At 45.7% G+C, this 25,903-nt stretch overlaps 1 protein-coding gene across 3 annotated transcripts in view; it reads left to right on the plus strand.

Annotated features, from left to right (window-relative positions):
- The first annotated feature begins 18,737 nt into the window (after window positions 1-18,737).
- Window positions 18,738-25,903, plus strand: part of ECE1 (endothelin converting enzyme 1) — a 77,530-nt gene continuing 70,364 nt past the window's right edge. Inside the window, exons 1-2 of one of the 3 annotated variants that reach the window (XM_006883562.1) lie at window positions 18,738-18,791; window positions 19,010-19,096. In XM_006883562.1, coding sequence (XP_006883624.1) covers window positions 18,738-18,791; window positions 19,010-19,096 — 141 coding nt within the window. Of the gene's footprint in view, window positions 18,792-18,957; window positions 19,097-25,903 lie in introns of those variants that run through there. The other 2 variants (XM_006883561.1, XM_006883563.1) reach the window with 2 other exon arrangements.

Raw genomic sequence — 25,903 nt, forward strand, 5'->3', positions numbered from 1 at the left:
ACGGCTCAGCCAGGCAGCTCGGTCATCATCTCGATGAATATCATCAAATGAGACAGATTAACTTGGTCCTAAATTTTGTGTGATTAGATCAGCAAATTATGCAGGCACACTTGGTCTTCTCAGCTTGGAAGGAGCCCATCCTGGTGGTTCTGCACAGCTTAGATCACACTGGGAGTGCTGGAGCTCGAGAAGGTCCAGGGTAACTAGGGGTTGCCCCAGAGTCAGGCCCAGCCCCTGGTTTCTGGTCTGTCTTATAACTCAGTGCTCCATGAGCATCACAGCAGACAGCTTGGACCGTTTCCTCTGACTGAGAGATGACTCCCGAAGTGGTAAGGATAGAGTGGGCAGCAGTAGAGGCGGGGCTGGGTGGTGAAGAAGCTGGTGGCCACTATCTTACTTGTGATAGTGGCAAACCCATAAGCTTTCAGGTTAGATAAACGTGGATTCAGTCTCGGCCTTGTTATTTATAGATTATAAATAGATAATTTATTATAGAGTGTAGATGTTATAGTTATTTATAGTCGGATTCTGGGCATTTAATTAACCCTCTTCGAACCTCAGTTACTTTACACTGTGCATTGAGGAAGAATCAGGAACTAGTCCCAGTGCCTGGCATGTGTTGTTTGTTTGTATGCCATCAAGTCAGCTCTAACTCACGGCAGTCCACGTGTGTCAGAGTAGAACTATGCTCCATAGGTTTTCAAGTGGCTGATTTTTCAGAAGTAGATTGTCAAAGCTTTTCTTCCAAGGCACCTGTGGATGGACTTGAACCTCCAATCTCTTGGGTAGCAGCCAAGTGTGTTAGCGTTCAGCACCATTCAGGGCATCCAGGCATGCAGTGCTGTTTTGGGATGTTATCTAGTTGACTCTGACTCAGAGCCTTGACAGAGTAGAACTTCCCCAGAAGGTTTTATTGGCCCTAATCTTTATGGAAGAAAATGACTAGATCTTTCTCCTGTGGGAACTGCTGAGTTAATTCAAACCACAAACCATCAGCTGCAATTAGCAGTTGAGCTTTTAGCCATTGCTCCATCATTCTCAAAATTAATTGAAGAGCTGATCCTTTCTGAACTTGTCACACGTGCTAAAATTTATTGGGCGATACTTTTTTTTTTTTTACTAGATCCTGGGCAGGAGCTCTGGTGGTATAATGGTGTGCTGCCAGATTGGTGGGGTGCCAAATCGCAAAATCATCATTCAGACTTGCCACTCTGTGCGAGAAGAATGAGAGGTCTCTTATTAAGATTTACAGCCTTGGAAGTCTGAGGAAGGACTGTCGTGAGTCACTGTCGACTCGAAGGCAGTGCGTGAGTTAGTACTGTGATCTGCCTGGGCCAGGGAATGATGGGGAAGGTGTTGGCCAGGTTTGAGGACTGAGGTGGGTGTGGCCACTACAGCAGTCATGGAGGCAGGTGGATGCTGCTGGGGAGCACACAGGAAGGACCACAAGGCATTCAGACAAGGCTGCCTAGAAAAAGATGCTCTGGGTTGAGGAGTGAGCCAGGGAAAGGAGAGAAACACGATTACAGTCAGAGGGTGGGAGGCAGTGGACATGTAGAGGCCTGGAAGAGGGAAGCAGGGTGTGTTTAGGGGAACTAACTGGATATATTTGATTATGATTTGAGCATGTGAAGGAGGAGCTCTCAGAGATGAGGCTGGGAAGGAGCCAGCTTCCAGCGAAGGGGGAGGAAGGGAGAGCTTGGAAACCAGGCCAAGGTTGGTGGTTTATTCTGCCAGTTCCTAGGAGCTGACATGCAAAGTAAAGGAGTGAATTGATAATGTAATTTGTTTAGAAAATTCTGCTTGGAGCCTGCTGGGAGAGTTGAAACTGGAGGTGAAGGGTAGCAGAGGTTAATCAAGGAAGGCTTCCAGGGACTGAGGGAGAGCTCAGAGGGCGTGGGTAAATGGTGGCTGTCAGGGAGGTGGGAGATGGTAGGAGCTGTGCGTGAGAGTGGGTGGGCCAGTGGTATGGCGAGCCGGGGCCACGAAGTGATAAGAAAAGCTGCTGGCCAGGTTTGGGGCTGAGGTCGGAGTGGCCTCTCCAGTGGGTGCTGAGGTAGTGGTTTGGCAGCATTAAGCAAGGCTCTCAGCATCAGTTGCGGCCCCCAAATAATTGAGACAGTGCCAAGCTGGTGGGTGAATATATACTAGCTCTCAGGATGTGTGACCAGACTACCCACAGCCAGCCTTTGGAAAGCCCAACCTGGGGCCTGTGGTCCAGATCAGGGTGATCTCTTCACTGGCTGTCAGGGCTGCTGTGTTCTCAGAGGAAGCTGCTCACAGCCTTGTCCCCATATGCTCTGCACCTCAAGAGTCTCCCTGAATCTTAGGAGACCACTGCCCCTACTCCCACAAGCTTCCCCCTTTCTGTGAACGAGCCTTTGCCTCCTTTTAATTCCTTGGCTCTAGGAACCAAAACTTCAGTACTGAGCCAGGGCCCCTGGGAGGCAGAGTCAGTTCCAACTCGTGGCAACCCCATATGTTGTGGAGTAGAACTGCTCCTTGGAGTTGTCTTATCTCTAGGGAAACAGGTCACCAGGCCTTTCTTCCGATGTGCCTCTGAATGGGTTAAAACCATCCGCCTTTAGTTTAGTGCTTAATTGCAAACTATTTGCTCCACCCAGCAACCAGTTATATCTCTGTGTCCCGCTTCCCAGGATCGGGCACCTTATAGCATTTTGGAGGCTGTCAACCTAGAGAGCTCATGCCAGGGCAGAGGTACAAGATGAGAAGAGAGCCTGGATCCTGGGTCAGGACCATTGGGATTCAAGTGTCTCCTCAGCCACTAAGTGACAAGCTGCTTTCTTGCTCCAAACCTTAGATGTAGAAGATCTGTAAAGCGGGGCTCCTGAGCTTACTCCACAGGATGATTGTAAGTCAAGGTGAACTAAGGGAAATGGGCAGTGCTGTGCCAGGGGTCCGGGACTCCAATCTGTTTGAGTAACGTTTTTGGGTTAGATCAACTTTCAATTTTGAGGATTGCTGCGAAGATAGTATAGAGAGCTCCTTATATCCCGCATCCAGTTTCTCCTGTTTTTAACATTGCACATTATATGGTGAATTTATCATAGTCTTTGCATCAATATTGATACATTATCATTAATGAATGTCCTTTGTCCAGATTTCCCTCACTTCCTCCTAATGACTGTCCTCTGTTCTGGGATCCCGGCCAAGATACCACGTTACAGTCACTTATCATGTCGTTCTTAGGCTCTTCTTGGACAGAGATGTTGGAGATGCCTGTTCCCTTGTTTCTGGTGGTTTTCACGGTCTTGAGGACGCCTAGTCAAGTGTTTTGTAAAATTGCCCTCAGTGGGAATTTGATTTTTTTTCCCCCTCTCATGTTTGGAACAGGGAAATGTTCTTTGGTGAGGAAGATCATGAAATTCAAATGCTGTTTTTATCATGTGTCAAGAGTACATATCATCACTATGACTTAACAATTGTTGACGTTAACCTTGACCATCTGGACAGTAGCAGGGCCAGACCAGTGCCCCGTCCCTGATAGCTGAACTAAGGGAAAAGGCAGAAAATAGGCATCACAGCAGAAGCCAAGGGGAGTTGTTGTTGTTGTTGTTGTCGTTATGTACCGTCGAGTCGCTTGCGACTCATAGCGACCCTATGTACAACAGCCCTAAACTCTGCTCTGTCCTGTGCCAATTGCACCATTTCTGACACTCCCATCCCAATTACCCCAGTCACTGAATCAATCCACCTCATAGAGGGCCTTCCCCTCCTGCGCTGTCCCTCTACCCTACCAAGCATGATGTCCCTCTCCAAGGACTGGTCTCTCCTTACAACATGTCCAAAGTATGTTACACAAAGCCTCAGAATCCTTGCCTCCAAGAAGCCACCCGGTTTAACCCTTTACAGGATGAATCTGTTTGTTTTCCTAGCAGTCCATGGTACCCTTAATACTCTTCTCCAGCACCACAGCTCAGGCAAAGGCATCAATTCTCCTGCTATCCTCCTTGGTCATTGTCCAACTCTCTGATGCATAACAAGTGATTGCAAAGACCATGGCCTGTATCAGATGCACCTTGGTCTCCAGAGACACACCATTGCTTTTCAGAACTTTGGAAAGGTCCCTAACAGCAGACTTTCCCATCGCAATATGCCTTTTCATTTCCTGGCTACTGATGCCAAGACTGTTGACTGTGGAACCAAGCAAACTAAAGCTGTGAACAATCTCCATCTCTTCACCATCCATCCTGATGCTGCCAATTGGCCCAGTGGTGAGAATCTTTGTCTTCTTGACATTGAGCCTCAATCCATATTGGAGGCTGCAGTCCTTGACCCTCTGCAGCAAGTGCTTCAGGTCCTCCTCAGTTTCAGCAAGCAGGGAGTGGTCATGAAAGAAAATGAAGAGAAGCAGATGTAGCTGGGTGGTGCAGTGTCACCTTCATATGCCAGGTCCCTTGAGGATGGGCTGATGTAGCTGAGGAAGTTAATATTTCAGCTCACTTAATCTATATAGCAACCCTTTTTATAGATGGAAAAACTGAGGAGCCAAGAGGGGAAATAACAGACCCAGAGTCAGCCAGACGCACTGGGATTGGACCCTAGTCTGTTCTTAGCTGCCTCAGTTTTCTCACTACTCAGTGAATATCTGAATATCTTGAGTCTGCATTCCCAGGAGCGTGGGCTAGGGAAGATTCCTGAAATAGGCCATTCCTAAATCATTTTATCCCACAAAAGATTCATTATGGATTTATGACTACTACACATTTAATGAAACAATAGGGACAGAAAATCAGGATTAGGAAAAATAGAGTGGAAAATGTGGACCAGGCAAAAGTTGACCATAAAGGTTAGGAGAGTTCCCACTGATGAGTTTTGAATCTATGAGCTTCCTACCAGCCGAGGAAACGAAGGAATATAGGCCAACTCCTATGATTTCTGTTAACAGAGAACAAGGAAGCCGTTCACTTCTTTAGAACTTTGTGGTAAATTTAAAAGGAATTTAGTTACACGGAAATTTCTTATAAAAGAAACTGAGAAATGTCAGTAATAGCAACGATAGTTGTCACTTGATGTCATCTTCAGGAATAATCATTATTCCCTTATCTCTTGTCCAAAGTTGTCCTCTTTGGATTTTACTTCAAAATAAATGTCCATCAAGCAACTGCACTATCCATTGCCATCAAGTGAGCACCACTTCATAGCAAACCCCTTTGGGTTTGTGAAGCTGTAAATGAAAGCTGCCTGTCTTTCTCACGTGGAGCAGCTGGTGGAGTGGAATCGCTGACCTTTCAAGTGCGGCCTGTCTTGTTACATACTATGCCATCAGGGCTCCTTAACAAGCAACTGTTGTTGTTGGGTACCATTGAGTTGGAACCGAACCATAACTGACCCTCCAAAGGGTTTTCCGAGGCAGTTAATCACATGGGAGAAGATTCTCCGTTCTTCACCTACAGACCAGCTGGTGGATTTGAACTGTGTGCGTTGGGGATTTCAGCACAACTTCTTACCACTAGGCCACCAGGACTCCCTAACAAGCAACTAAGGTCTATTTCTTCCTTGTATCACAGATGCTTGAGCTTTAGGAGACATTTGGCGTATAAGTTAACCAGTTATCCAGGTACCAGGCTCTGCGTAGGCACTAGGGATGGAGGTAATAAGGTAACTTGCCCAGCTCCTCCAGGTGCTTTTCATTCCAAGAAGACAAGTTGAATGTCATGCAGGCACTGTGCTTCGAGTACACCAGAGGGAAGGGCTTCATGGAGGAGGCAGGCCCGAGATGAGGACAGTGGTTAGGGTGGAGAGAGTATGGTGTTGAAAGAGACAGGGCATAACAAGCCCCAGAAGAGGAAGGAATATGTCTTTCTCATAATTGCCCCTCAGCTTGCCCACAGGGCCTGCCAAGTGAATTCTGTTAGGTAAAGAGACAGGGTAATAGATAGCCATACACCTGTGGAAAAGAGTAGGTGAGGAATGAGCCTGGAGAGGTAGGTCTTGTCCAGAATGGGGAGTCCTCAGGTGCCAATCTTCAAACTTCATTCTTCAGTTGGTAAAGATCTATTAAGGACTTTTTGAGCCTTGTATCTTGTCATAAGAAGACTAATCCTTTGTCTAGTAATAATAATATCGTGAGTAGGTACTTGCTATGTGCCCAGTACTGTCCTGTTTTACTTATATTAACTCACTTAATAGTTGCTGTAGTTGTTATTGTTAGGTGCCATCAAGTCATCTATGATTCACAGCAATCCTGGGAGCATTGCCCTGCCCTGTGCCGTTCTCAAAATCGCCGCCAGGCTTGAACCCATTGTTATAGATACGGAGTCAGTCCATCTCATTGAGGGTTTTCCTCTTTCTAGAAACCATCCCCATGTCACAGATGAGACAACTGAGACACAGAGAGGCTAAACCATTCACCTAATCACCTAAAACCAGACAGAAAGTGGTAGTTGTGGGAATCTGAACTGAGGTTTGGATTCACTTTTTTATCATTGTTGGTGGTCTGATGGCTAGTAGGGTGTTGGGCTGCTGGTCAGAAGGCTGTGTTTCTGGCAATTCCAATTTTCAGGCAAAAGATGATCAATCTCCTGTTAAGTTTTACAGCAGCCAGAAAAGATGTACACACAGATTAAATCCAGAGAGTTATTTGGAATGAGAAGGAAGGGCGAAAAGAGTGAAGCTGAATAAATAGGAAAGTTGGGTGAAGGGAAAGGCAATATATATAATAATGGTTTTATTAGTCATTATAGTAAATTAGTTACATTAATCAATTACAACGTTATAAAACAAAACATCTGTGAATGATTGAAAAGCAAATATCATTTATAAACTTTCCCCAAAAAATAAATTTGTAATTTGGGGAAGGGGAATATTTGCAGCCTTAACAACACAATGGAGAGTGGAGAATCACTGTGGGTCAGAATTGCCTCGGTGACAGGGAGTTTGAATTACAACTATTTGATTAACATCGTATGGGTACTTGTTGTTGTTATGTGCCTTCAAGTAACCTGTGACTCAGAGTGACTCAGACACACCCCCCCTATTACCCCAGTTACTGTGTCAATCCATCTCATCCAGGGTCTTCCTCTCTTGAGCTGTTCCTCCACCCTTCCAAGCATGGTGTCCTTCTCCAAGGACCGGTTCCCTCCTGGCCATGTGCCCAAAGTGTGTGAGATGGAGCATCACAATTCTTACCTCCAAGAAGCAGTGTGGTTTCACCCTCTCAAGGACCTCTCTTGTTGGTCCATGGTTCAATACTCTTCTTCAGTGCCACAACTCAAAAGCATCAATTCTTCTTCTATCATCCTTATTCACTGTCAAGCTCTCTGATGCATAGCAAGTATGGATACATATTAGAAAGCCTATAAGAAGCTGATTAAACGCAGTAACTGATGAATGATTAAGCTTAATTGAAAAGTTGTCAGTCTGAATTTACCCAGCGGTGCCAGAGAAGAAAGACCTGGTGATAGGCCTGTGAAGGGTCCCAGCCTTGAAAACACCAAAGAACACAGTTCTGCTTGGAATGGCATTGTCATGCGTCAGAATGGACTCGTCATGCGTCAGAATGAACTCGATGGCAACTGCATTTTGTTGTCTTTGTGTTTGTATTTTGATCCACAGAGGACGCACCCCTAGGGAGCCGAGGCTTGGAAAGAGAATGTGAGAACAGCTCAGAGGGTGTGGCCTCTGAGTCCCAGCCCTCTGAATTTCACTCACAGGGCTGCTCCTTCATGCCTCTGACTCGCTCCAAGATTCCTTGAAGATCCCCCGCCTTGGGCAAACCAACCGCAGGAGCCGTCTGAGTGACTAATGCAGTCAGGGCAGAAGGGACCATGTCCAGAACCATTGGACACAAGGGCTCGCCTCTTTATTCAGTAATACAAGTGTTAACAGCATCTCCCAGTTCTCCCCAGGCTTCTTACTCTCCACAGGTGGAATTTTCTGAGCTGAACAACCCTCCAATCTCATCTGCCTTTGAACAGTTTCTCCGTGGGGCTGGGGACCAGGGACAAGCTGTGCAGTCTGCAGGGAACTGTGATTCCCTTTCCTTCATTCGGAGTCTCTCTCAAGGAGAATCTTAAGAGATTCAACCCAGACTACTCTTCCTCTGAGAAATCAGAGAGGAATTGAGCAAACCAGGGTGGAGGAGGCGCTCCACAAAGCAGTAGTGTTCTTCCCTTTCCCCTAGAGCTCAAGGTGCTGGGCGTGGCACCCACAGCCACAAATGAGGCAATTAGGGAGAAGAATGGATGGGCAGCTCTGCCAGCCCGACACTGCTGTTAGGACTCGGCACAAAGTAGTTGCCCACTCAGTGTTGGCTGTTATTGTTTCTATTATGAATATTTCTAAGACATTTGGCTCCAAATCCTCAAATGGACTCCCCACTCCTAAAGGTTTTGGGATTTTAAAAAAATGTTTCTTTTATACTGGTTTACTTACAAAGTTTACATACATTGTTTTTCACAGCAGATCTTTCCCTTTTCCTTTACCCATCCCTCCCTCCACCCATCTTCACCCCTCTGCTCCTACCCTACCTTCCCCCCTTGAAATCCTCATACATGTTTTACTAGTTATCTATTTCTACAATAATGGTCTTGAACAGTATTTGTCCTTATGGGACTGGGTTAGTTCACTTAGCATAATACTTTCCAGTCCCTCCTCCTAAAGGTTTGAAGTAGCATATTGTCCAGCCCCTCCCTGCACCCATTCCTGCTTACCTTAGCAAAGGGGAGTGACACCTGCCAAGGCTAAGGCTTGGGTAGGGATGGCGATCATTAAAGACAGTGGGAAGGGAGCTCTGGTCGCCTAGTGGCAAGAAGCTGCCCTGCGATCCCGAAGGCACATGGTTCCAATCCACCAGATGCTCCACTGGAGAAGGGGGGGGTCAATCTCCTGTGCCAGTTGGATCCTACTTGATGGTACACACAACAACAACAACAAGTCTGTGAAGACAGTGGGGGTCCCAGGCTGCTGTTGGTGGTGCAATGTTGCTTACCGATTGAGGCCGGGGCTCACCCACGCACCTAGCAAAGACCTTTAAGTGTCTGAGGTGGATGCAGTTTCACTTTAGGGCCTATAGCAGGCATTTCAGGAAGGACTATTCAACCTCTGTGAGCTGGGAAATAAACAGCGCTCCATCTCAGACAATTCTGCTTAGGAGGTACGTGAGCATCATGTATCATTTACTCATGGGCTGCAGTGAGGTGGCCTGGCCGTGGATACTGGGAGGGGACCATGGTGATCCAATCTGATGAGACCTAATGAGGCTCAGCCATGCCTTCAAGGTTCTCCCAACCAGAGTGCTGTGGGCTTCACAGAAGAAGGTAGGAGGGTAGAGGCTGTGTGATAACACAGAGCAGGGGGCCCATCCCTGCCTGGGTGGGGAAGGGTCAACAGAGCGTCCCAGAAGGATGATTTCAGATCGGAAGGGGAAGCGGGAGTTGGTGTCTAGCTGCACCTTGTCAAGTTTCTTCCACAAACCTCGGTTTCATTCTCTATAAAAGGGAACTAAATAATACCTGCTTCAGAGGGAAGTAAGCCAGAGACTTAAGGGAAATGATGAATTTAAACGGGCTGATAGCAAGTCAGTTCCAACTCGTGGCGGTCACACGTATGAACAGTGCTCCAGGGGGTTTTCAGTGGTTGATTTTGCAGAAGTAGTTTGCCAGGCCTTTCTTCAGAGGCAACTCTAGGTCGACTTGAACTTCCAACATTTTATTTAGTAGCCAAGCTTATTTACTGTTTTTATCACCCATAGACTCAAGATGGGTGTAAAAGAAAAAAACACTTGCCTAAAACTTACCAGGTCCTCTAAGAAATACTAACGGTGGGTTTGGGCACAGTTAGTTTTATGCCTGACTGAAGGAGTCCTGGTGGTGAACTGGGTAAGCCTCAGTGGCTAATCAGTAGATTAATGGTTCAAACCCATCAACTACTCTATGGGAGGAATATGTGGCCATCGGGCAGTCTGCTTCTGTAACTATTTACAACTTTGGAAACCAGCAGGAATAGTTCTACTTTGTCCTCTAGGGTTGTGACGAGGTGAGGTCTACTTGGTTATGGATTTATGTCTGTCGGGAAACTGTTCAGTGAGTTGGATTTCTTTTTCAAGAATCTTATCTTAGTTAACTGTTATTATGTACCATGGAGTCATTAAGCGGGCTTTCAGAGGCATTAACGTGCATGGAAGGAGATTGCCCATCTTTCTCACATGAAACAGCTGGTGAATTCAGACTTCTTGCCTTTGGATTGGCAACACAAGTCCTTACTACTATGCCACCTGAGCTCATAGATTGTTGTTGTTGTGTATCATCGAGTCACAGCTGACCTGCCAGTGAGTTTTCAGAGGCAATAAATTGTATAAGAAGGAGATTGCCTATCTTTCTTCCCCATAGCAGCTGATAGAGTCGAACCATGTACCTTCAGATAGCAGCACAACTCTTTATCAGGCCACTAGAATGTTGCTATAACACAATCACAAGTGGATGACTTTAATAAGCAAAAATTTAAAGAACTGTTTAAAAGAAATAATTGATTAGGCATTATTTGTATGACAAAAGTCCAGAATAAGAGGTGCATAGCAGAGTGGATGTGGTGGGGGTGGGGAGAAAGGAAATTATGCAGCAGTGAATGAATTTTTAAAAAATATTTTTCCACTTTAATTTTATATTGTTTTTCATACAGAATTCACATACACTGTGCATCATTTGTGTATATTATTCTTCATAGTGTTGTTGTGTACTATAAAGTCAGAACCAAACCAGAGCTGACCCTGCAGCAAGTTTTCAGAGGCAGTTATTCTCAGGGGAGGAGACTGCCCATCCTTCTCCAGGGAAGCAGCTGGTAGCCTTGAACCACGTGCCTCTGGGATTGTAGCACAGCATCTTGACCACTAGGCCACCAGAGCTTCCCTACAATTAATGATTTTTTTTTAAGTGAATTGGGCTGTAGATTTTCACTGAAATTAATAACAAATTTAAATTTAAAAAAATAATTAAGTTAGAGTAAGGATGGCAATGGAACCACCTTACCTCTGTAACTTGATTTGTGCCACTATTAGAACCTCTGCTCAGAATATTATTGCTTTTCAATTTTTGACTCATGCGCTTTTAACTTGTTAGTTAAATTTGTATCTTCTAGGCTGCAACACTTCCATGAGACATCTTCAAGGATATGAACATGTAAGGCTAAGCACAACTGATAACAGTGCATCTAAATTCCAAAATCAATCTCCATAATAGTCTATGTGTTTCCTATTGCCAAAGGGGCCCTTTAGAGTAGTGAGAGAAGACCTTCACCCTGAAACCCACAGCGTCCCTTTTCAGCAGGAAGTAGCTAAGAGAATACGCCATCCCCTTTTCCTTATGAATCAGGGTGAAGCCTCTCTCAGGGAGGAGTGATAGGGAATAGCAAGGGACACACTGACAAAGGAGATTAATCAGAACTGGCTTTGACAAGCACTGTGGCAGTTGGACAATTAAAACAGACATTGGGAGGGGGAAGAAGAATGAACTGGGGAGGAGGGTGGAGAAAACAGTGCAACAATGAATGAATGAAAACCCAAAATCTCTGTAAATGTTCATTAAAACTAATAAAATTTAATAATAATAATAATAAATACATTTAAAAAAAGGAAAAAATAAACATTTATTTTCTAACTAGTTAGGAGACTGGAAGTCTGAGTTAGGGTACCAGCTCTAGAGGAAGGCTTTCCTTCTCTGTCAGCTCTAGTGGAAGTTCCCTATCACCTTGAGTCCAGGAGATTCTCAATGCAGGGTGTCCAGGTCCAAAGAGTTCTTGGATCTTCTTTCTTGATGATAATAGTTTTATCTGATCATTCCATCTTAAATTCTCGGGAATTCTGGGAAGGATGCCTGGCTAACACTATTGAACCTTTTGATCAAAGGTTCTATAAAGAATCTGATCAAAAGGGGGGATATGCAGAACATAGTTTCAAATTGTCATAGAATCTAGATTTTCTGGAGTGATGGAGGCTTGGATTAACCCCTAAAATTAGTGCACTGAGGTAATCGTCAAACTTTAAACCAAAAATATCTCCTGAATTCTTTTTAAAGCCAAACAACCTTTAAGCTTAACTACTCAAAAATGTGTCCCATGAGCATTATGTTCTTATATGAACTATCTCTGTGGGCTCAGATTGACAAGAGCAACTGAAAAGATTAGATGGGAAAAGATTAGTGAATTTGTGAGAAGAACAAAGGAAGGTAGCAATGGTTGCACAATTCAAAGAATGTAATCATTGTCACTGAATTGTACCAGTAGATTGGTGTCTGTTCTATATATATTCTCAACAACAGCAAAAAAAAAATCATAGTTTTGGAGTATGAATGGGTGTTGTACACATTGTTCACACCATTTTGGTTTTATTAAAAGAACTATTTTCTCCATGCTTCCCTCAGCTAGAAATCCGGGGGTGGGGGGTGGGGGTGGAGAACTCTACTCAGAGGCACCTTGCTGACCTCTGGAGCTACACAGAACCCAATCTGAAAATCTTCGTACTATGGGAAGAGTGGTAGGCTGGGATTAGAAGACCGAGACGAAATTCCACTCTACCACTACTGGGTTATTGTGTGTCAGGAAGTGTGAGGATGGAGCAAGATAAAACAGGGTTCTGATCTTTTGTTCTAAGTCATATTTAGCTCGAAGGCATCTAACAACAGCCACTATACAGAATGACCTTGGGTACCTCCTCACCCTTCTCTGAGCCTTGTTGTTTGTCATTGATTTGGAACTGACCCATAGCTGACCTCCCAGCGGGGAAATTGCCCATCATTCTCCCATGGAACAGCTGGAGGATTTGAACTGAGTGCCTTTGGGATTGCAGTGCAGCTTCTTATCATTAGACCATCAGAGCTCCCTTCTCTGAGTCTTGTTGTTATGTGCTGTCTAGTCAAGTACTACCCATAGCCACCTTATGAACAACAGATCTGAACCCTGTCCTATCCTGTACCATCCTCACACTTCCTCATACATAAGAGCCCATTGCAACCGTCACCATGTCAGTCCACCTGCTTGAGGGTCTTCCTCTCCTCTGCTAATCCTCTGCCTTTCTGAGCATCATGTTCCTCTCCAAAGAATAGCCCCTTCTAGCAATATGCCCAAAGTATGTGTTGTTGTTGTTGTTAAGTGCCATCAAGTCGTAGACGAGTCATAGCGACCCTATGAATGAAAGACCTGAATACTTGTATAATTTTCATCGTTTCTCCAAGTTCATAGGGTTTCCAGAGGCAAGCTTTTTTGGAAGTGGATGACCCTCCTGCTTCCAAGCTTGTTTTAATTAAGGAGCTCCACCAAACACTGTCCACTATGGGTAACCATTATCTCATTTGACACATCAGTGTCACAGTGTTCAACATCACAGCAACCACAAGTTAACATCTGAACAGCGAATGGACAGAACAGTGTTACAAAGTATGTGAGGCAAAGCTAATTATATTTGTTTCCAAAGAGCACTCTGGCTATACTTTCTCCAAGACCTATTTGTTTGTTATTTTGGCTGTCCATGGGATATTCCGTGTTCTTCTCCAGCACCACAGATCAAAGGAATTCTTCATCTGTCTTCCTACTTACTGTCCAGCTGCCAGATACATAGCAAGTGATCAGAAAAACCGTGGCTTGAATCAGACGCATCTCGTTCTCAAACTGACATCATTGCTCCTCAATAATTTGGAGAGGTCCCTAACTTCAAACTTTCCCAATGTAACAAGTCTCCTGACTTCCTGGCTTCTGGTACCCAGGGTGCTTGCTGATTGTGCATCTAAGTAAGATGAAGTTGTTGCCAGATTCAGCCGTTTCTCCATTTATCATGATGTAGCCTATCAGTCTAGTGGTAAGAATTTTTGTTTCTGAGTCTTAGCTATACCCCCTTTTCATTCCTCGTGAAAAGATGAAAACTGAATTGCTTGATTGCAGTATTCCAACTAGATGTTATATCTAAGACTATAGTCATGGGTAGATCCCCCCCTCCTCCCTGCCCCATCAGAAGGATTGAGTTTGCAGCTGCAATAAGAGACACTTTATTTAACAGGCTAGGCAGAAAATCTTATTTTGAGGTAGGCAGCTCCTTGATACTGGGGCCATACAAATGCGATTTATTATTGTTACGGGTTATCAAGTTGCATGCAAATCACAGTGACCCTACAGCAGCTCTGAACCTTGCCCTGTCCTGAGCTAGTCTCACTGACTTCCAAAACACCTAATCCCATTGCCCTAGTTATCATGTCAATCCATCTCATCCAAGGTCTTTCTTTCCACTCTTCCAAGTGTTATGTCCTTCTCCAAGGACTGGTCCCTCCTGGTCACATGCCCAGAGTGTGTGAGATAAAGCTTCAGAATCCTAGCCTCCAAGAAGACTCTTGGTTTCACCCTCTTCAAGATAGAGTTGTTTTCATGCTGCCTATGGTTCGTTCAATACTCTTCTCCAGCACCACAACTCAATGGCATCAATTCTTTTTCTGCCATGCTTAGTCATTGTCCAGCTCTCTGATGTTGTTGTGAAGACTATGGCCTGGATAAGGTGCACCTTAGTCTCTAGACTGAAATAATTGCTCTTCGGCACTCTGGAGAGGTCCCTGAAAGCAGATTTTCCCAATGCAATTAATCTTTTGATTTCCTGATTGCTGATGTCAAGAGTGTTAGTTGTGGAGCCAAGCAAGCAACCTCAGTCTCTTCTCCATCCGTCATGGTGCTGCCAATTGGCCTAGTGACGAAAATCTTTGTCTTCTTGATGTTTAGCTTCAATCCATATTGAAGACTACAGTCCTTGACCTTCTGCAAAGTGTAATTTAGAGGAGCATTAAGCAATGATGTCACAGAGGACTATCATTTGCTGAGTGCCTACAAATTCCAGGCTCTGGGCTATGTGCTTTACTTACTAGGTTAATTCACCTAATCCTCCCAACAACCTTGTCAGTTCCGTTTTATGATGACCCTATTTTACAAATGAAGATACTAAAGATCAGAGAGCTCAAGGGATGTAACCAAATTTGTCCACCATGACAAGAGTGATGCTGGGATTCAAACTCAGATTTGTCCAGCTTAAAAACTTTGCTCTTTCATTGTATAAAGTCTCTAGCTTCTAGGTTCAGGCTGCATATCTTAGAGGTGAGTCTGTGCTCTCAAATTGTGTGTGCCCTGATGCCAAGTGTCACGGTTATAGATAAATCTCCCACGTAACCAAAGCTAACGAGCCCTGGTGGAGCAAAGGTGGTATGCCTAGCTGCTCACTGAAAGGTCTGTGGTTCAGACCCGTCATCTGCCTCTGGGATCTGCTCCTTTAAAAATTATAACCTAGAAAACTGTCACTGGGCAGAATTTACTCAGCAGTAAGTGAAGAAAGTTGAGAAGGTTTGGGAATCCTTTCTGTCTTTGGGACAGTAATGAGAACTCCTTCACCCAGTGAGAGGGAGGCAGAGAGGTTCCAGAATAAAAATTCTTCCCAGACACCCTGCTACAGAAGAATGTCCTTTGTTCTTGGACATTGAAAAGTTAGCTGCACAAAGATTTAAAGGCACAGCCCCAGAATAGTTTACCCTTGTTCCACTATTCACTTTTTCAAATGTTTAGAGCAACACTGTGTGCAGGTATTAGGATGATCTGTTGGTCACACCATACCAATTCCTATCCCCGATAAAGCTCAAAATTCTGGAAAGGAGGAAGAAAATAGACTGCAAATAAGTAAAACCAAACAAAATAACAGACTGCAACAAATACTATAAAGGAGAAAATAGGGCACTATAATAGAGAACAGGGAGCTCTGCTTGACATAGTGATAAGGAGCTGCTCTGTCAACCCGAAGGCTTGCAATTTGAATCCACCAGCTTCTCCACAGGAGAAAAAATGGACCGTCTACTCCTGAAAAATCTGCTCAAGGGTCAGCTATGGGTCGATTCTGACTTGATAGTACATAACAACAAGAGAGAACAGGGAGTTTTGGTGGCCTAGTGATAAGGAACCAAAGACATGTGATTAGAATTCACTAGCAGCTCTGCCCCACAGGAAAAAAAAAATAGTCTCTCCTTCCATGTGATCTGCTGCCCTGAAAAACTCCTGAAAGGCCAGCTGTGTTTGTCAGTTCTAACTTGATGGTGTAATAACATAATAGGTAACAGTGGTTAAGTGCTCAACTGCTAACTGAAAGGTTGCCAGTTTGAACCCTGCTCTGGGGAAGAAAGATATGAACAGTTAAGCTTTCATAAAGATTATTGTTGTTGTTGTTATGTGCCGTCGAGTTGTTTGCGACTCATCGCGACCCTATGTACAACAGCCCTAAACCCTGCTCTATCCTGTGCCAATCGCATTGCCTCTGACACACCCATCCCTTTTACCCCAGTCACTGAATCAATCCACCTCATAGAGGGTCTTCCCCTCCTGCGCTGTCCCTCTACTCTACCAAGCATGATGTCCCTTCTCCAAAGACCTGTCTCTCCTTACAACATGTCTAAACTATGTCAGACGAAGCCCCAGAATCCTTGCCTCCAAGGAGCAGCCTGGTTTAATCCTCTCTAGGATGAATCTGTTTGTTTTCTTGGCAGTCCATGGTACATTCAATACTCTTCTCCAGCACCACAGCTCAAAGGCTTTTATGTATCATAAAGATTACCACCTTAGAAATCCTGTGAGGCAGTTCTGTATTCCTGTGGCTTGCTCTGAGTCAGAATCATCTAGAAAGCACACACCACCATCTTAGCTAGGATGTCAGCACATTTGAGGAGGTGCATTTAAATTGAGCTGAAGCAGGAACCAGCCATAGCAAGAATGCAAATGAGGAAAGAACATTCCAGAAGTGAGAACAGGCACAAAGATTTTAGGGGAAGGAGAAACAGAATTTGAGGAATGACTAAAAGTTACAGAAGCTAGAGCCAAAGTGAGTGAGGAGAAGCAGGGAACAGCACAAGATGAGGTAGCCGAAGTGTGCAGGGGCTATTGAGGCCTGGTAAGGATTCCAATTTTATTCCAAGAGTGGCAAGATGAGTTGTGTTTTGAACGGATTACTGGCTATCGGAGTGGAAGCTGAGAGACAAGTCCAGAGCCGTGGCTGTCACTGTCTGTAGGCCTGTAGGCATCTCCTTCCCTCTCTAAGCTCGTTGTCACACACATTTGTGATTCTGAGAATCATTATGGGAATAAACTTTAAACAAGCTGGATAAACATGTGTAAAATACAGTATATTTCACATCTCACATGAAGTTAAGGTCCCTTATGGGAGCTGTTGGTTTAGATGTTCTGGAGTTTATGGGTGGAAAGGGAAGCTCTAGTAGTGTAGTTCCTAAGGAGTTATGCTGGTGACCAGAAGGTTGTGCATCGTTGGCTGTTCAAATCCACCAGCAGCTTCTCAGGAGAGAAATGGGCAGACTCTTCCATCGCGATTATAGCCTCAGAAACCCCGACAAAGGGTCACTATGAATTAGAACCGACTAGATGGAATGAATTTAAGTTTATTGTGATGTTTGGGGTGGGTTGTTTTTATTTTTTATGAATGGAAAAGAAGAGTGTAGGGGGCCCAGAATCCACTTTTCCAGGCTAGAGTCATAGGGTTTCCTGAGAGGCTCAGGTGCTAGGGAGGGAGCAACTTGCATTGAGGCTTTTGACTCCTTAGGGGGATAGCGAAAGGAAGTTCACCTTCCTTGCTTTTTGGATTTGTGTTTTTGGGGGTGTTGGGTTTTTTCCCACTTGAACCAATGCCTTTGTTGTTGTGCCATCAGGTCAACTATAGTCATAGCGACCTTGTGAACCACAGAGCTAAACCTTACCTTATTGATAGCGCTCCATCCTCACCAACATGCTTGAGCCCACTGTTACAATCACTATGACACTCCATCTTGTTTGAGTAGTTTTTCTCTCGTCCTCTAACCCGCCACTATTCTCAACATGGCTTTCTCCAAAGTTAGCCCCCCCCCCTCCCGTCCCCCAACAATACGCCGAGCTTCAGAGGCCAAGCTTCACCATAGTTTCCTCTAATGAGCACTCTGGTTGCACGGCCTCCAAGACAGACTTGTCTGTCCTTTTGGAAGTCCGTGGAATATTCAGGACTCTTCTCCAACAAAACAAAGCAGTGGTTCTTAATGATTTGGTGGAAGTGTCACACCTTGATCATACCAGTATCGATCGATTTATTTATATCTCACACCCTCAGCGTGCACACGCAGGGTTTTTCATTCTGTATCAGGGGAGTTCGCTAGAACTTGTTAAAATTAATTCATGAACACTCAGAGAACTCTAGACTGGGGGAAAGTGGAAATAATTGAAGAGACAGACGCCTACCTTTTTTATGTTACTTTTCCCCCTTTCCAATCTTTCAGCCCTGAGGAAATCCCTTGCCAATAACGGGGTTACAGTCTCTCTCTTCCTGCTCCAAGTCAAGTGGGAGGCAACTTCTAATTCTTGAACTTTTGGATCTGCCTTGGAGGAACTCATTATTGAAGCAGAACTTTATTTTTCTTACCAGAAGGCAGAGTTAGAACAAAGCTCCTTCCTGCCAGCTAGTGGCTTCTCATGGGTATACCTTGCTCCAACTTCAGGGGAAAGAGTTGCACCTTCTCACTTTCCCCCCTTCCTCGGTCTCTCTCCAACCGCAAGGGGTCTTCTCTGCAGCAAGTCAAGGGGAGGGGAAAGGAGTCGCTCTCCTGGTAAGCAGGCCCCGCCCGCAAGGCGGTACGAGGTTCGCCCCGCCCGCCCGAGCCCCTGCGGCCCGCCCTCCGGGCCAGCCTGACGGGTCCCAGGGCCCTGGCGGCAGAGGCTGGGGTGTCACCAGGCTCAGCATGAAGAGCATGTGGCCACCACACCTAGTGGCAGCTGCGTTGTCGGTGCTGGGGGTGAGACGCGACGTTGCATAAGTGTGGAGGGGGGCCGGGGAGTGAGGACCCCTCCCCAGCCAAGGGCTGGTTCGTAGGCAGGTCCGGGGTGTCCTGGCCCCCCGGGTGTCCCAGCCGGGGCGGTGCAGCGGCAGCAGAGGCGCCGGGGGCTGCTTCCCCTTTCGCATGTGAGAGTCATGGAGGCACTGAGGGAGTCCGTGCTGCATTTGGCCTTACAGATGTCGACCTACAAGCGGGCCACGCTGGATGAAGAGGACCTGGTGGACTCACTCTCAGAGAGCGATGTGTACTCCAATGGCCTGCAGGTAGGAGCGCCCCCACCCTCCAGCCCCCTAATTGGAGCGCCCCTGGGGTCCAGGCCCAGGCCCAGGCATGCACATGGAGCCCTTCCTGCCAGCCTGATCTTGCCAACCTTGCAGGCAGGCAGCTTGGGGGAAGCACGTGCCCAGGGATAGCGGGGAAGAATAAGAATCACTACTGAAGCAGGAGTGTCCACAAAGCACCCGACTCCCCATGAGAGTCTCCCCTGGTCAGCTCTGCTGGTCACAAAAATCCTCCCAAGCCACTTGTTTCTGGGGCCAGAGCTCCGTGAGCACATTTGAAGCGCCTTCAAAATTGAGCCGGTCCAGTTCTCCTTTCACTGAAGAGCAGTTCCAAGGGCCCAAGTGACTTGCCTGGGCTCACGCAGCCAGTTAATGGTGGAGGCTAAATTACTTTCTGGATTTTGTCATGAAATGCCCAGAACCCTTGGCCTCCTCTCAGTTGTGGGCAAACAGAATGGTTAGTCACCCTATCTGGTAACCATTACCCATTCTTCCTCTTTTCTACCAAATACCTGAATTTCCGATGCCTCCCCTGCCCTCTCTCCTCACCTCTTTTCAGCCTACTCCGGGAGTCCCTCCCCTCCCCAGGGTCTGCCCCTTGAGATCTAATGTGCCCACCCTTTGAGGCAAGGAAACCTCATCATTTTTTTGCCTACTTTCTGCTTGCCTGTCCTCAGCATGTAGGGTTAGGCTGGCCCAGTCCATAGAAAGTCTTCACCCCAGAAGGGTGTGGAGCCAGACAGATGAACAAGAGAGTTGAGAATGTCAAGGACACCCACAGGGACCTTGAGACAGGACTCCTGAGAAAGGAGAGAGCACCTCACCCCCTCCAAGACTTCAACCAGATTGGCCAAGGGAAGTACCAGGGAGAGTACCAGGGTTACCCAATGAACTCACATTAAATCACAGTTCATCTTGAGAACAAGCTTTGAGTGAGTGGAAACAGGCTGATAAGCTGTATTCTACTCAGACACACCTCTTTAGAAGCTAGAATTGTAATGGAATTGATTGAGTCCCTCCTCTGGGATACTAAAGATGAGACAGTCTGTTTCCATAAAGAACTAAAACCTCAGAAACCCAACGGGACAATTCTACACAGAATCAACTTGACAACAGTGGGTTGGATTGGGGTTTTTGTTAACCTCAGAAATACCTGAGGTGCAGTGGTTAAGCACTCTCTGCCAGCAGCTCTGCGGAAGAAAAGACCAGGTAATCCGTTCCCATAAAGAGTACAGCCTACAGGACACTGTGAGCTACAGTTAGAACCACCTCCATGAGCTTTGCAAGTCAGGAAACTGAGGCTCGCAAAGCGGAAATTACTTGCTTCAAGTCACAGACCTCTTTTCTATAAGCCCTTTTAAAGAGGCTAAACCCAGCAGGAAATTGGATTTCTGTGATAGGCACTTTCCCTTCACAAATCAAAACAGAATCTAATCAGCAGTCTTTTTCAGTCTCATCTTGCACGGGAGGTTCTAAATATATCAGCACAAAAGCGTTTTGGAATTCACAACAAAAATAATGATGCTGTGTTGTTATCATCATTATAATAGCAGTCCAGATCACAGAGTACCTTCGTCCATGGGAGGCTCTCTGGAGGAGCAGAAGGAGCCATCTCTGAAGCTAGGGACCTGGGTGGGTTTGAGTTCTGACTCCACTCTAGCCCTGGGCAAGCCACTTAATCTTTTTAAGCCATGATTTCCTCATCTGTGAAGTGAAGGTTAGAGAAAGTGGGTGCAAAACACACCACAGGGGGCCTGCTAGGATTATTGCTGTTATTTTTATGACCTATGAGGTAAGGGTTGCTGTTCCCACATTACAGATGATGTAGCTGGGTTGCTGAGAGAGGGACATTCCTGTGGTCACACAGCTATCTTGTGGGTTGCCCTACACCAAGCTGTAGAACTGGGCACAGGTTCAGCTTCTCATGCAGGAAAAGCCAAAAAGGTTGTCTCAAGGTTTGGGGCTGTGTCTGTGATGCCAGCCTGGTTTGCCCCGACCCTCCTCAACTTCCCCTAAAGCAAATTTCAGCTGATTTGCACTTGATCTAGCTAAGAATCAAGAAGCCATCCAACTGAATTTACAAAGCAATTTTATGATGTTTTCCTGACTATAGAAGCTTTGCATATGCATTTGTGAAAGGGGGGGGGAAGCCACCTTTAAAAAGATATTTAAAATAAAGAACAATAATCCCACCATGTGGAGAAAACCTTTTAACCTTCTTGGCATATTTTACCTCTCCTGTTTCATGCCTGTGTGTATATTTTAAAACATTGTTGAGCTCACTCCAAATGCATGTTAGTGAGCCCTACTTTTACGTTTAATGCTGTTTCATGTAAACTTTTGAAACATGTTGCCATTAAAAAGCATAGCACCTTTTGGTACTAAGATAAAATTCAGTTCAACTCAGTGAGCTCTAAATATCCACTTGGCCCAAATTGACTGACTATCCCTAAATCTCCTGAAAGGGAGAGAGCCTGTGCCCTCTCCGTTTCTGCCCCTGTTCAGCTGACTCAGGAGCCCAAGGCCTCCTTTCCCTGGGGTAGTGAGTGAAGGGCCTTTCTACTCTCCTCACGCCTCCTTGGGGAGCTGGCTTGGGACATTCCTGACCAGGACCTCAGTGCTGGTGGGATTTAAAACCAGGCAGGTGGTGGGAGGGAGTTAGGAATGTGAGGGGGCCCTGTGATGGGGCTCCTGAGAAGTAATCGAGGTGACCATCTGTGTTAACTTCCCAGGTCATTTCCTGAGTACTGGTTGCTAGAAATAATTTGTTCCCTCAATTTTAGACTTCTTCAAATTGACCACAAACTTACACTTTTTTTTTAAAAAAAGCCCAATTATTTTTTAACATTTTGAAGCCCACTGATGCTAAAAACAGGCAGGTTATCACTACCAATAAACTATCAAAGGACAAGTTAACTTTCATTCCACTGTGCCACTCGTACTGCTGAATATGCTAGCAAACTGTGTCAAATTTAAGAAAAGCAATTAGAGCAAAGTCCTACCTATGTTTCATGTGAAAGGACTTTTTTTTTTCTATAGCTCATTGTGCTTAATTTCCTGGCACAAATTACTTGCCTTCCACTGGAAACAGTCACTTGTGGACCAAGCAGAGCATCCAAAGCCAGTCAGCAGCCTTCGCTTGGAGTCTCGGCCCTGCCCATCTCTTACGGGCTGTTGAGACCTGATAGCACCTCACTTTCCTTGTGAAATGAGATTAGTAGTATTAACCCACCTCTCAGAGCTGGTGGGAAGATGAAACAATAGAAGTGAAAGCATTTTGTTCAGCCTTCAGAAAGTGGACATACTTGTGACCAGGCCCATTATTGAAATCCACCATGCATGTTATATTGGTGATACCTAAATAATAGCTTTTTCCCCCCTCGAACTTCTGCACAAGCTCAACCAAGCAGCCTGGCCCCTCGGCCCTCAGCACACCATTTCAGAGGCTTGAAGGGAAGAGTAACATTCACATCCTAAAATAAGGAGCCGATGGCCCCAGCAGTTTACCTTTGTCTCTAATTCAGTTACTTCTAGCTTTTTTTCCCTCCGTAAGAAAAAGGAAAGCCAAGATACTAATTCTTAGTAGTTTTCTAGTTTCTAGTTTTCTTAGTAATTATCTTTTTTTTTTTTTAGTGTAAGTTTTCTCTCTCTCTTTTTTTTTTCTTCGATATACTCAGTCCTGTGTAAAGACTTTTCTGCTTACCTGGAGATCTTTTCAACGATCTCCACCAATTCATGCATGATACTCAGACTGAGAGTAACAGAGATGGTCAAACCTGGCCTCTCATCCAATGTCCTCATCTTAGAGACAAGGACTGAGGCCCGTTGGGGGAATACAGCAGGTGATTAATTGATTACTAGTGGTTGGAAGAGCATCAGGCATGGGGGCTGGGGTCAGAAAAGACACCGGCAAAAGGCTAGAAGACAAGAGAATACTACATACAATGTGCACTAAGCTAACCCAGTGACCTCAACCAGAAGTCTACCTCATGGAAACTTTACTGGAAGAAACTTCCCTAAACTGACACTCAAGAGAGAGAGGCAGGGTACCTCCCTGAGCAAGTTGTCACGGTCTGCCTGGTCCCTCTGCCAGCTCTCAGCAGGCTCCAGGGCTGCAGGGGGTCGGCTCTCCTCCAAGCCCTGAGCCAAACTACTCCTGTGTGCTGTTCCTGACAGTGCAGGTCTGGGGTGCTGTGCTGAGGGGGAGCAGCCTCAGTGGCTTTTCTTTTCCTCCCCAAACACCCTGCTTCCTCCAAACATCAGGCTCTGCCCAGCCCCCCACCCTTCTGTCGCCGTTTGCCTCCTGGGCCCCAGGCTGAGCCCTATACTCGCCTGCAGAACTAGTTCTTGCTCTAAGCCTAGGTGAGCCACACATTCACTTCTGTAACCAAATATTTATCCCTCAGTAGGGCTTTGTTCCCTTGGCTGTGAAAACCCTGGGAACTCATGGGCTGTGCAACTCGACTCTCTTTGTCCCTTAGTCTCTCTCTCCGTTTCTCTTTCCCTCTTTACTCCTTTGAGGGCATCCTCCCTCCCTGCCTCACAGGGCAGTGCAGAGGAAATGAAACCTGCCAGTGAGCTGAGCATCTCTATTGATCTCAACTCCATCCTCCAAGCATCAGCCCCGTTCCTGGCTGATGGCCACTTCCAGTTACCTCCCCTGAAATGGATTGGGCTGCTTGCCACTAATCCTCCTAACCTTCCAAGTCCCAGCAGACCAGTTTCTCATGATTGACATGGCCTCATTTCCAAAAGGAGAGTGAGAAAGCACTAGCTTCTCTCCACATGGGACCTCATCTCCAGGCTCCTGTGCATCATCCCGTGAAGAATGCGGGCAGGTGTGCCTGAGACGCTGATGGGAAGCAGAGTGGGGCTCACCACCCTGACCCCGTCCTTTACTCCAGCAGCAGACAGCCTCTTCTGAGGTGAGAGACCCTCATCCCCAAACAGTGCCTGCAGCTGACTCTTCTAGTTCCCCTGCCCCAGAGGATGCCTCTGGATTTGTCCTGAATAAATATGCCCAGTACTAAGCCACAAACCTAGAGGCCCATCACCCGGCAGCACAAGTTGCTCAGCACACATTGCAAAGGTTAAAAACCCCATTTTCAAATTCTGTTTGCTCCTCCTGCCTGGAACTATGAATCTTTAATTTAATTCTGACTTAATTCTAATTTAATTTCACAGTGAACACCATCTGTTTAGATTCAGCACTTTCCTTGACATCAAACAAACAGGCTCAGCTCCACTCTGCTCCTCTAGGGTAGCATTGCCTAATTGGGATGAGGCCGCCAGTTCTGGAAAGCTGGGTTGTCCCAGAGGCCTCTCTCCCCCTGCCACCCCCTTCCTGTGTTTCTTCCGGAGCCTGTACTAGTAGTACCTGCTTTTAGTGATGTTGTGGATCTAGAATAGCATACTCAAGCAACAAATAGAATTAGCGCAATGCCGGAAACACATAATAAGCACTCAGATGTTAACTTGTTGCTGTCAAGTTGATTCAGACTCATAGCAACCCAGGAAGGCAGGGTAGAACTGTCCTATAGAATTTCCCAGACTGTAATCTCTACAAGAACAGACTGCCACATCTGTGTCCCTCAGAGCAGCTGGTGGATTAACATGGCTGACCTTTTGGTTAGCTGCTAAGCACTTAACCACTGCACCACCCTGTATGCCTTTTCCTTTCACCTCAGTTTCTTCTTTTTTCTTGCTCCTGGCTGTCTCCTTGCTCTCAACACTATGGCATCTCTCGATCTAGATAAGTAAAGTTTTCTGGCTTCATAGAGCTGATTCCTCAATTTCCCCTCCAAGTTTGGAGGCACCCCTTTAAGTCGAGTTCTCTCTGCCCTTGGCCACACACACCACTCAGACCTCCCAGTAGCTGAGCTTTGATGGTGGATTACTGAGAGACCTCAAGGAGAAGGCAGGGTGAGACAAGTGACAAGTCCAGGAACACAAATAAGAAAGAGTAAAATAAATGCCAGTGCCCCAAGTAGATTGTGTTAGATAATTGATGACTGGAAAGGCACTTAGCATATGTGAGAGTGCATGGACACGTTAGCATTGTCCCAGGTTGCCTCTGCACCAGGTTCTTGCAGCCCAATTTTAACAAATGAGAGTCTCATGATTGGAAACCTTTGTTTTTTACATTTTTTTTAATTTAATTTTATTTTTTTAAATAATTTTAATGAACATTTACAGAGAATTTGGATTTCCATTCATTCATTGCTGCACTTCTCTCACCGCCCAGCCCTCTCCCCCCGCCCCCCAGTTTGCTTCTCTCTTTCAAAAGTAAAAGAAAGACTCCCTCCCTTGGACACAATCCCCCTGCACCCCTCCTACCTCCCCAAGTACACTCCACTATGCAACCTTAATTGTGGACTCTTGTGATAACCATAATAACCCTATCATACATCACTTTTAAATTATTCAGTCTCTCATCTGTTTCAGTGCAGTATACACAATTTATCCAGTTTTTCTGTCTTATCCCCACCCTGATATCAGTCCCATTTTACAGCAGTGGCACCATGCAATATTTGTCCTTTTGTGACTGAGAAATTTCACTCAGCATAATGTCCTCCAGGCTCACCCATTTTGAATAATATTGAATGAGTTCCTTGTTTTTCAATGCAGCATAGTATTTCATTGTGTGACTGTACCACAGCTTCTCTACCCATTCGTTTGTTGATGGGCCCTGGGTTGTTTCCAACTCCTTGCTATTGTGAACAGAGCTGCGATAAACATGGGTGTGCATATATCTGCTTGGATGTCAGTTATGGTCTCTTTGGGATATAT

This window comes from Elephantulus edwardii, unplaced genomic scaffold, assembly GCF_000299155.1.
Source record: "Elephantulus edwardii isolate Elephantulus edwardi_28Jun2011 unplaced genomic scaffold, EleEdw1.0 scaffold00028, whole genome shotgun sequence".
Taxonomy (NCBI): domain Eukaryota; kingdom Metazoa; phylum Chordata; class Mammalia; order Macroscelidea; family Macroscelididae; genus Elephantulus; species Elephantulus edwardii.